Genomic DNA, 12,297 nt, shown 5'->3' on the forward strand with positions numbered 1-12,297 from the left:
ACACTATCTGGCCTCTTTTTTGTATTTTAAATTGAGGATACCATCTTTAGATTGAACCTGGGGGAGCCTATAAATCCTGCTACTTAGAGCCCAGAGGTGGTTCAGCTGCTGTTGTGGACCAAACTTAATTGTGCGGTCACACAATTGGAGGTGAGCGCAGTCACATGGGGGGGAACACGTGTGTGAAGTCACTGTTAATATTATTTGGATCATCATCGCAGAGTCACTCAGGACATTATATTATATATATATTTTTTTTTCACCGTGGACTTGCTGAAAAGAAGTTTAAAAAAATACATATATATATATATATATATATATTTTTTTTTCACTGTGGACTTCCTGAAATGAAGAATTTTTGATATTTTGATGTTTACTTCAAGCAAATGCCCAGTAAAAGAAATATAAAATAATTCAAGTAAACATAGAAATATCAAAAATTCTTAATTTCAGGAAGTCCACTGTGAAAAAAAATAAAAATTTTATATATATATATATATATATATATATATATATATATATATATATATATATATAATGTATATGTAATTTTCAGTATTTTGTTTAATTTATATCACACAAAAAACCCTGTGGTGATCAAATACCACCGAAAGCTCTATTTGTCTGAAAAAAATGGCCTGGTCATGAAAGGGGAAAAAACCTCCGGGAGCTGAAGTGGCTAAAGGAGATCTATGGTGACAGTATACACTTTCATAACCTTAGCATTATAATAGCAATACAAACAATAGTTATTTTTGATGATCTAATATAAGGTTACCTGAAAAATCTCCTTTCATGTTGTGTTTCATGCTGCCTGTCTGCTGACCATCTCTTTCTACAACTTCTTAAATTTTCCTGCTTGCTCCGCAGCTTCTGCTCTGCTGTTTACTTATAATTCTTAAGGTCTACATATCCCATGGTATCTTCCTGCCTACAAGCAGTGAGTCCGGTACTGACTCCGCCCTCCTGAAACTCCTCCTCTTCCTCCTCAGTACCACTGTAGTTCAGAAGGCAGGCTCTGTGAAATCACTGCCTAATCACAGGGCATAGTTAATATGTGTCACAGAATTCAAGGAAGTAAATGTGGGGGGATCTTCACAAAGTAAGTTTACAAACGTCAATATCATTCAGATTAATAGGAGTAGGCTAGAGAATATTGAAATAAAATGTGGAAGTGATTTTACATTCTAACCATAGATACACTTTAAGTAATGACAAAGATATTGATGAATGAACAGTCACTTAATAGAAATGTAAAAATTGCTCCGGTCCATAGAAAGGATACAGGTGTGAGAGTAGAAGGAGTTAATGACATATTCATCCTCACAAAGCACATATTTCTTTGTCAGAAAACATTACAGGGTAAGCTTCAATTTCCGTTCAAACTGACCTTTGCTCTGTCTTCCTTAGTGATAATCCCATGGCGGATATTTATGGCGCCAACCTCTACAATCGTCACTTGCATACACAGCGAGAAGGCAATTCATCAGGCCGCCCGCAAAACTGTGAGTCCATACTGGTGTGTACTGGTGTTTATGGAAATCAAAAGGAGGTGCCGGCAGACCCAAGAGAGAGCATCACAGAGACCGTTTTCCACGGGCACCGCGATTTCCAGCTAGAGCCTGGCCTGGTGGAGGCACACCATGTGGTACGGGACGTGGAGCAGGCCGTGGAGCTGGTGCTGAAGAAAGAAGGCCTGGATCCCCAAATCTGAGAGGGGTGATGACACCAGTCATATTGTTTGCATTGACATTGATACTTCATATGGTGGGGTCTCATTATAAACTGGAAGGCCCTATGTATGCTCTGCAAAATCCTATTGCCCAGAGTGTCCTAGAAAATGATCACTGGCTGGTTCACAGCATTTTTATTCTACGATGGACTGAAGCAATCTGTTTCTTCTGTGAAAGGTGTGCACCATACAGCATATGGTTCACCTTTGGTACATGGCATACCTGTATTTAGGGTGTAACACATAACATGTTACCAAAGAGCACCTGCCTGTGCCCCTCTGACCCCCCCCATGACAGTGGGCAGGGATCTTTTCACAATTTAAAAAGAGTGATCTGTAAATGAACTACAGTAGTTCTCAATAAACTGCGAGAGCGCTCTAGTAGTTCATTGATCTTCCTGCTCTCCAGTAATTGTCTTCCCATACAGGAGGGACGGGACAGCTATATTGAGATTCTGCAGGAGCCTGACATTGCACACACAATTTACTGATCGTGGATGCAATGCTCTGCAGGCTCCTGGAAAAAAAATTAATGCGCTTTTTTTTAACCTGCAAAAATATGGGAGTTTTTTTTTTTTTTTTTAAGTTGAACTCGGCCCTTAAAAAGTGTTTTAAATGTTACACTTTATTAGTTATATTAACAGCAAGATCCAAATGTGAACCTGTATTAACTGAGCTTATGTAAGGATTTCATGTATTCGGATCTGTGCAGGGTTACTAAGAAAATGTCAATTTCTTTCCCATCCAGTAAGAGATGCAGAAAGCCTTCAGGTTATACTGCCATCCAAGAAGGAAACTTCCTGTGTCCCTCAATGGACTCCAAGAAAACAATTTTACGGAGAGTATAAATATCCTATTTTCCTTTTTTTCCATTGATGGAAACAGGAAGTCTCTTCCTGTAGATGGCAGTATAACCTGAAGCAAAGACTTCCTGTGTTCCTTATTGGACAAGAAAGAAAAGGGACTTAAAGAGGAAGGAAAGTCCCATGCATTGCTTTACCTATAGGTAAGCCTATAAAAATGCTTACCTATAGGTACTGTAAATATCTCCTAAGCATGCACTGTTTAGGAGATATTTTCTATATATGTAGCTGATGACATCAGTGCATGCACTCTGAAGGAACGGCTACCCTTGCCATTTTATTCAGAATCCTGTGCCATGAATGATGGGTCCCCCGCTCATGCAGGGGAATGATGTCATTGCGGCTCTAGGCCAGTCACACAGGTGGAGTCCGCAGACTTGGAAAGAAGATGGGTGAAGATGGACGCTGCCTTCAGCGATGACATCGCATCGCTGGAGGGCTTCGTTTTCAGGTAAATTTCACATAATGTGCTAGTATGCAATGCATACTAGCACATTATGCCTTTACCTTGCAGGTCTGAAAAAAAAAACAACAAGCGGTTTACAACCGCTTTAAAGTGAGTATGAAAATCCTATTACTTCATCCCTTCTTTAGCTTTCTGATTTTGTCTGAGAAAAATCCTGAAGCTGAGATCAGAGCTTAGAAACCCCCTGGTAGCCTACACTGCTTCTAGCACCTGAATGTGTATAACGGAATAAAATATCAGGGCCAAGCCAAGAGGTATGCAGAAGAGGCAGCCACCTTGGGCGCATCAGCTGGATGTGAGCAAAGAAATGGCAGGACATGCAAACTAGGCTGCTCAAGTAGTTCACAGCTCATGGTGGAGGGGGTCATACTTTGGTATTTTGGCTTGGGTGCCAAAGGACCTTCCCCTGACATGGTCAGAGCCCCCCCTGCTGAGATGAATGTAAACAACAATGAGACCATGTTACTTGTTATTGTACACTCAGGAGCTTGGAGACAGCACGTGATATCAGAATGAGACCAGGCAGTTGATGAAACACAAGCTCGGAGGCTCTCAGCCCTGTCTCCTAGCTTATCAGTCAAATTGAAGCCAAATAGGGGACACATATTGTATACAACCTCTTAGCCCTTGTACACACGATCGGAGATTCCGTCGGAATGTGTCTGATCGGAGCGTTTTGTCGGATATTCCGACTGTGTGTGGTCTGCATCGGACTGTTTCCGTCGGACCAAATTTTCCAACTTGCCGGAAACATTTTCCGACAAAATGCTCCGATCGGACATACTCCGATCATGTGTAGAGAATTCCGATCGGACAAAGTGCCACGCATGCTCAGATCAAATTCCTACATCAAAGCTATTGGCTACTAGCCTGAACATAGTCCTGTTGTAACGAAATAACGTCATCACGTTCTGAGCGATTGGATTTTCCGACAACTTCGTCCGACCATGTGTATGCAACAGTTTCGGACAAGATCCGTCGGACAAAATCCGACGGACAGAATCCGACGGAATCTCCGACCGTGTGTACAAGGGCATAGTCTGCGGAGTTTGATTGAGAACTAATATTCACATTCCTGCATATGGACTGAGGAAAACCTGAGTGTTTTAATATTACTCACTGTGTCCCCAGTACCGCTCAAAAGTGCACCGCTATCACTACCTTAGCAGTGAGTGCTTGCCTCTACAGAATCTCTTCCCAAATTACTCTACATAGTATAATAGAAACATTAATGTTCAGCACTGTTCAGGGCACTCCACCCAGCTCCTCTCATTGACGCTTTTCACCCCCCCCACTGGGGCTTAATCATAAATATCCGTTGAGCCCAAGTATAACTCATAAGACTAGCTAGGTGGAGTGTCCTCAACAGTGCTGGAACATTAAAGTTTTTATAACGGAACAGCAGTGTGCAGCTGCCTATTATGGTATGTAAATCCGAAGCATTATTGTGCCTTTATGCACTCAACTCTACATAATGCAATATTTAAAATATAAAACAAATACTGAAGCACTAAGCCAAAGAAAAAAATTCCTGTGAATGTGTATAACGCATGTCATTATATACAACGGGTGTTTGCCTAATATCACTTGATATGGCAAAGAAGAATACAGGTGCTTTTATCAATAGACGTCACAACAGCCTCTTCAGATCCACTAACAGATAACATGAAAAAGGGAATCGCATATATAAATGAAGTCCCAATCAGTCAAAAATGCCACAATGTGTTGATGACTTCTCCATGATTTTAAAACTTCATATACAATGTGTGACCAACCAACACTACAATAAGTAAATGGGTGTACCAACACTTCATAAGTTGGACCTCACTGTATTTTAAAGAGGCCACAACGCACATTCCAGGTGCTCCTGTTGAAATTTTTATTTAGACACTCCGTCCTATGCATGTCTTCTTTAGTAAGGCACTCAAAGGACAAGAGCAAGAAGAAACTTAATAGCATAAAACCATATGTTTTATTAAAATAGATAATCTTTTAAAAGTTACACTCACAAAGATGTTGCTTTAAGAAAGCTCATATACAATATCAGGGCTATCAAACCAATAGTCCAAGATGGCGCCAACGTTCTGCCCAACGTGATGAGGACATGAAACCCCTCAGCTTAGAGAGCACCTGGAATGTGGGTTGTGGCATACCATAAGCGCTGTTTGGCCTCTTTAAAATACAACGAGGTCCAACTTATGAGGTGAGGGTACATCCATTTATTTATTGCGCTGATGGTTGGTCACACATTGTATTGGGAAATTGAAAAGCACAGAGAAGTCATCAACACTTATCATGGGATTTTTGATTGGGACTTCATTTATATATGTGTTACTCTTTTTCATGTTATCCGTTAGTGGATCTAAATAGCCTGTTTCGAAAGTCTATTGATAAAAGCATTGATATTCTTTTTTGGCATATCAAATGATATTATGCAAACACATGTTATATACAATGACATGCAGTATACACATAAATGGGCATTTTTTCACTATTTTTTTTTTTTGGCTTAGTGGTTCAAGTACTGGTATCTATTTTTTGTTTTTAAATATTGCATTTTATATAGAGTGGAGCGTATCACTATTTTTTGGTGTGGTAATATACACCCTTTAGCTGTAGCAACTCCTTAGATTATTGTTTTGGTGTTGGTTTTCCAGTACTTTTTTTTTTTTTAGGAAGTTTTGTGCAGCAGCGTGGGGACTTTTCACATATAGATAGTTGTGCTGTTGCCCAATGCATTGGCATCAGATAGTTTTCCTTTTCTCATGGAAGGTTTAATGGTTACTGTGGTCAACACTACTCCTGATAAATCAGCCCACTTCCCCATCTTCCAGGTCCAGGAATAATGCCTTCCACACAATGCGACCCTTTCTGTGCCTTATCCCAATATAACTGCACTTTAGAGAGACAAACTGCAATTTTAATAAATTGCAAATAGATGTCAATTCAGGGATATTGAGATTTATTTGAATTCAAATTTAATTTATTTTGATTATATTTGTCGTGTTACTCTAGTGAATTGAGATTGTCAGGCTTAGTCCATTTTTAATATATTCTATTTAAATTTTTATGGTTTAATCTTTGTTTATTACAATCTTAGAGAATGAACAGAAGAATGAAAACAAGGTACAGCTTTATAGCATCATATCGTAAAGCATCTTATGGGGTATGAGACATAAACCAGCCAAAGTTGAGTTACTTGGCATTCCTGAAAGGTAGTGGGTTCAGAGAACTCCAGTGCATGTAGCAGTGTCCAAGGGGTTTGGAGATGCTCCTGTAAAGAAAAATGAACCTATGCTACCTACAGTGTGAGTAAGTAAAGGTAGGGTGGGGGTGGAGAGAAAGAAGAAAAAAGGGTGAGGGGTGCCCGTTCTGGAACAATTTGGATAATGTTCGATAGTCTTGTGATAAGATTACCCAATAGGATGGTTTTATAGAGAAGACTGAATTGGAGAAGTGCCATGAAGTCCACCCCTTGCAAAGATGATCCAGTTTATCGCTATCAGATGCTCGGAGTAACTCCATGTGGATGATATCATTAACAGTGCTGACCCACAGCAATAATTGTGCAATTTCTTCCAAAATTGTCATGAACTCTATGCTCCTCTGTTGTCTTTTCACCATTCAGGACATACTCCCTGCATGCCATTTCCCAAACCCCCATAAACTGATCAGCCTTTTAGGCCATTAAATAGAAGAGGTATGAGCTGGGGTGTTTGTCTATGTTTGATTATGAGCATCATGAATGTATTTCTGCAGATCGCAAGGGTAGGATTTTCTTTGTTGATTTTACCTGACAATAAATTTTTATTGAGGTTAATAATTGCTTTATTTGTGGTCTCTGGTTAACGTTCAGAGTGGTTATATTATGTCTTACGTATACATTACAGCAGGACATGCAAGAAAAGCATAATTTACAATGTCATAAATGCACCACCTTTAACTTTCATATCTATGCAAGTGCATTACAGTGAAACTCAATATGTGTTGATGCACATTGCTATACATGCGTGTATGCGCGTGCCTATTCCTTACATATAGGTTCTCAGTGAATGTGCAAACAAGTGGACATGACTGTTTTTCCACCACAGATGTCTACTGGAGTATGTGATGACGGTTATGTGCATTTTTAGCTGTATGGATGTGATTTGGGAACCTATTAAAAAAGGATGGACACGCCACCAAATGCACTCACAGCATGAGCGACCAACATGTAGCATCAAACATTGGGGCAGTAATGCATGCATAGGTTTGAATGCACCCTTAAGGTAGATGTAAAACCAATCATTAAAATCTCATGTAACTTTTCAAGTATTAGACCCCTTTCACACTGGGGCGGTGCAGGCATTGGCGGTAAAGCGCCACTAGTTTTAACCCCCATTAGCGGCTGAAGAAAGGGTTAATAGTGCCCGTGTTGCAGGCACTCTGGCAGCACTGCCCATTCATTTCACTGGGCAGGGCGTTTTGGGAATGGTGTATACATCGCTCCTATACCGCCCCAAAGATGCTGCTTGCAGGACTTTTCCTATCCTGCAAGTGCACTGTGAAAGCACTCAGGGTTTCACACTGGGATGGCTTGAGAGGCGCCTTACAGGTGCTTTTTTTTTAGCGCTAAAACGCCTGAAAAGAGCCCCAGTGTGAAAGGGGTCTTAATGTCATTAAAAAAAAAAAAAGTTTCCAATATTTTTTAAAATTGCAGCCTTCATTAAAAAAAAAAAAAAATCCTTGGTGATCCTGCCATTAAGGTTCTTGTTCAGATACTTCCTGCTATAGGGTGACAACACTGTCTTTGTCAGAGTGGCTGTTTCAGCACACATTGCACAGGCATGGTCCACTGTTAAAACCAAGAGAAATGCCATGCAGCAATCTCTGGAATGCATGCAGTCTTGAAGTGAGACTGCAAAGAAGTGGCAGGAGATCAGACGTACTGAGATGTAAAAATAAATGGCACAGAGCAAGCATAATGCCATTCAGTTAGGGCCTGTTTAAAATTTTACATTTACTAATGTCAGTGTGTTGCACGTTAATGACAGCCCATTGAAATAAATTAGGTGCCAACACACCACAGCACTCCAAAAGTTGCATGTGCCACAAATGCTATACCCTGAGTTCCCAGCATAGCTAGAGAACTGACCACGCTGTGTTCTCCTGCTTAGTGTGGTCCGTTTTTAATAGGAAAGCAGAGGGACTGGCAGGAACACCAGGAATTTCACAGAAAGGAAGCAATACAAACAGGATGCTTTTTCCTACAAGTACATGGTACAGCATGCACATAGCAGGAATATCAAATGTTGGGTTAACAAACACTTTAACTTTTGTTTAAAAAAATAACATTTGACACAAGTGATTAAAAAAAAATGATATAACACAGTTTTTATAAACTAGTGAACTTTGCTTAAAGGGAAATGTCTGTGGTTTTCAATCACTCTGATTCTGTATGAACTGTAAATGAATGGACGAGGTGAAACTGAAGAGTCCTAAAGACGCAGGGACTGTCAGTTTGATATACCTGTAGGAGGCAGACGAGTTTAGTCATTATTGTGCTGTGTACAGACTGATAGCGTTATGTGACCCAGTTATGTCTCTGTGTGTCAGTGTGCAACCAATGTGGGGGGGAGGGTCACATTGCGCTGTATAGCAACTGCCTGACAGGTTGGCCTGTAAATGGAAAGCTCCACTCTTGTGCCCTGTACACACGGTCGGACTTTCCGACGTAAAATGTGTGATTGTATTGTGTTGTCGGAAATTCCGATCGTGTGTGGGCTCCATCTGACTTTTTCCGTCAGAATTTCTGACACACAAAGTTGAGATCTTGTTTTAAAATTTTCCGACAAAATCCGATCGTTTAAATTCCAATCGTGTGTAGACAATTCCAACACACGAAGTGCCACGCATGCACAGAATAAATTACAAGACGAAAGCTATTGGCTACTGCCCTCTTTATAGTCCCGTTGTACGTCACCTCGTTTTGAACGATCAGATTTTCCGACAACTTTGTGCGACCGTGTGTATGCAAGACAAGTTTGGGCCAAAATCGGTCAGAAAAAAGACGGATTTTGACATTGGAATGTCCGATCGTGTGTACAGGGCATTTCCACAATGCCCCTCGACTGTTTCCAAAGTCACAATTCTGACATCTTTACAAAACAAGATGGAACCCCTTATATTTTACACTAGCGCATTGCACGCAGTTGCGGTGTGCCCCCATTTTGTTGAATAGGCTGGAGGTACTGGTCATCGTACACAACAGTGGAGATAATTTTTGCATAGCATTGGCATATGCACACCACCCATCGCTGCCTTTGCCTCTTAAGAGGGAGCACCACAAGTGTAAAATGAGGCCTAACTGCTTAAAAAGTGTTAGATTTAATTTGTTCTATTTCAAAATCTCACATCCACCAAAAACTAACCTAGCCACACATTGCTTTTGATTTCACTTCAGAACAAACAGCTTTGTCGTCCTGTTAAAGGAAAGGATAAATGAAACAGTTTCCCTCAAAAGCCACACCAAATGCATTTCCCCTGGGGGGGGGGGGGGGAGGGTAGTATAATGGGCGTTTACAGGCACACCTGCCACCGGGTGGTTATAATGGCACCACTTGAGTAAAATGATATTCAGGCACCCGTCCCCGTCCCCCGGGGTGGTATATTGGGGTTTTAAATGCACCCCCCTCAAGGGGCCCTTTAGAGGGTGTACAGACACGTCTACCCTTTGGGGTGAAATAATAGTTGTATACAGTCACCCCTTGCCCCTTCACGGTTTTAGTATTGCGGTGTTCAGGCACCCCTTCCCAGGGTGATATAATGAGAGTGTAGAGCCCCTAGACCACCCCTGTGTGCTTTATTGAAGGTGCACTCTCCCCCCCCCCCCCATCATAAAATGGGGGTTTACAGGCCCCAGAGTTTCCCCCAAGTGGTATAATGTATAATGGTGTACAGGCACCCCCCCCCCCCCCGGGGTTGTACAATGGCAGTGTACAAGCACCCCTCTTCCCCAGGGTGTTATATAGGGGGTGTAGAGGCCCCCGTTCCCCTCCACCTCATTTTTTTTAATGGCAGTATAAAGACCTCTGACGTAAGGTAGAAAAAAAAAAGTAGAGCTATGCGCTTAATAGTTAAAGAATGGAAATCGCTATTCTACCCCCTCCCAATCTTAAAGCAGAACTTCAGTCATTTTTTCATTTTTCCATCTATTAAATCTTCTGCCCTTGTTGTTTTAATTTTGGATAGTGAAACATAGGCTGAGGCTGGAGGTGTGCCTCTGTGTGTCTGTGTAAATCCAGGACGTGAATAGGCAGCAGCTTCAGCTGCCCACAGTTAAAATGCCTGCAGCCAGACTTAGTGGAGGGAGATTTCTGCAGCATATGTAGAAAGTACAGAATCACAGTATATGTAAAATAATATGCAAAATGGATGGAGGGAAGCTTCAGAATAGCAAAGATGAAGATCGGGGCCACTCTGTGCAAAATCAACTGCACAGCGGAGGTAAGTATTACTTTTTTTTTTTCAAACCAGCAACCTTTACAACCTTTACTTTATTACATAATATAATATATTATAATATAGTATACAGCACAGCTCCTCCAGTATGATGTATAGTATATGGTACTCACAGGGCCATCTTTAAGGCAGGGCAAAAGGGGCAGCTGCCCTGGGCCCTGTCATTGTTGTGGGGCCCAAAGCAGCTGCCTCATACTTGCCAACTATCCCAGTTTAATTCCCTTGGCTCTTGAAGTTTTAGTCATGTGCTGTGTCCTGATATCTCAGTGTGAAGTGCTGGTACTAATGCTGCCCAGCTCTGTCCTATTGTTGTGTACAGATGACTCACCTGCAGACCGTGTTTACATGTAAATAACCGTCATGCATATATAAATTACAGCAGCATTCATATGTAAATAGCAACTGCATTCATATGTAAATAGCTGAGGCCGGTGACATTAATATGTAAATAAAGGTGGAATTCATATGTATATCATGCCCCCTGCAGTGAGGAGAAGATGTGCTGTAACCTATAGTAATTTCTAGCAACCAATCAACAAGCAGAAATCATATGCTGTAACCTCTGGCAACCAATTGCAATCGCTGCCTGATCTGATACAGTAAACTGATTCTAGCTGCTATTTATTGTATGTCTCAGAGCAGGTGGTGAGCGAAATTGCATGGGGGGGAGGGGGGGGCAAGAACATTTTTGCCCGTGTCCAATCAATATTAAAGGGTACTCACAGTAATATAATACCACCCCCCCCCCCCCCATGTGTAACGTAGACTAAAAATATATAGAATTATGATCTTTTTGACATGGAACTGCCTTTCTGTTGAAAATAAAATAGTTGAAAAAATAAATATATAGTACAGCTCCCTTGACCAAGAATATGATGGTGTATATAGCACACTGTGACCCCCCATGTGTAATATGGAAATATAATATAATGATATGTATATAGTATGATAGTACATTGAACATATTGTGTACCACCACCCCATGTGTAATACAGAATGTATAATATACAGTACAGCTCCCCTGGTAGGATAGCATACTGTATAGCGCCCCAGCGACATTTAATATAGAGTATGTATAATGATATACAATATAGAGCACAGCCTCCCCCCCAGTATAATGGTTCATAGACCACAATGTGCTTCCCATGGTCGGGCAGCGCTCCTCCTTTGCATTCCTCCTCTCCTCCAGCAGGGGTCGCGGTTCTCACCGTCTCTCTCCTGCGGTGGTTTGGTGCTGCTCATCATCATCATCATCCTGATCGCGGAGATTGGGGGCCGTGACACCTCCCGAAGCCCCCCTACCCTGCATCTGTCGCCAGCTGAGAGCCTTCCAGCCCGGAATGTCACATCTGCCTCCCCGCACAGCAGCCAGCAGCCTCCCTGGGTGTCACCCCCTCCTCCAATACTGCACCCCCAGGTCAGTGCACCCCCCCAAGTACACTCCAATCTGGGCTCCTCCGCCGGTAGAGGGGTGCTGAGCCTGCTACCTCCTAGCGCTGCCCTACCTCTTATAGATTCTATACCCCTCCACCTGTCACCTTTCTTACCACACTTCCTATACCCCCTGTACCACTATAGTCAGTCACATTCTGTACCCCCTGCACCCATCACCCTGCTGTCACACCCCCTATAGATCCTATACCCCTGCTCCCAGCACCCTGCTGTCACACCCCTATAGATCCTATACCCCCTGCACTCAGCACCTGCTGTCACACCCCCTATAGATCCTATACCCC

General features: G+C 41.9%; 1 protein-coding gene across 1 annotated transcript in view; it reads left to right on the forward strand.

The window, feature by feature from the left end:
- Positions 1 to 6,884, forward strand: part of HDHD5 (haloacid dehalogenase like hydrolase domain containing 5) — a 30,672-nt gene extending 23,788 nt beyond the window's left edge. Inside the window, exon 8 of the mRNA XM_077468872.1 lies at positions 1,411 to 6,884. Coding sequence (XP_077324998.1) covers positions 1,411 to 1,714 — 304 coding nt within the window. The 3' untranslated portion in view covers positions 1,715 to 6,884. The remainder of the gene's footprint in view (positions 1 to 1,410) is intronic.
- The last annotated feature ends 5,413 nt before the right edge of the window (positions 6,885 to 12,297 follow it).

The sequence above is a fragment of the Lithobates pipiens genome, unplaced genomic scaffold, assembly GCF_037356315.1.
Source record: "Lithobates pipiens isolate NorthernLeopardFrog02 unplaced genomic scaffold, aLitPip1_a1.2 Scaffold_8, whole genome shotgun sequence".
NCBI classification, from domain to species: Eukaryota; Metazoa; Chordata; class Amphibia; order Anura; family Ranidae; genus Lithobates; species Lithobates pipiens.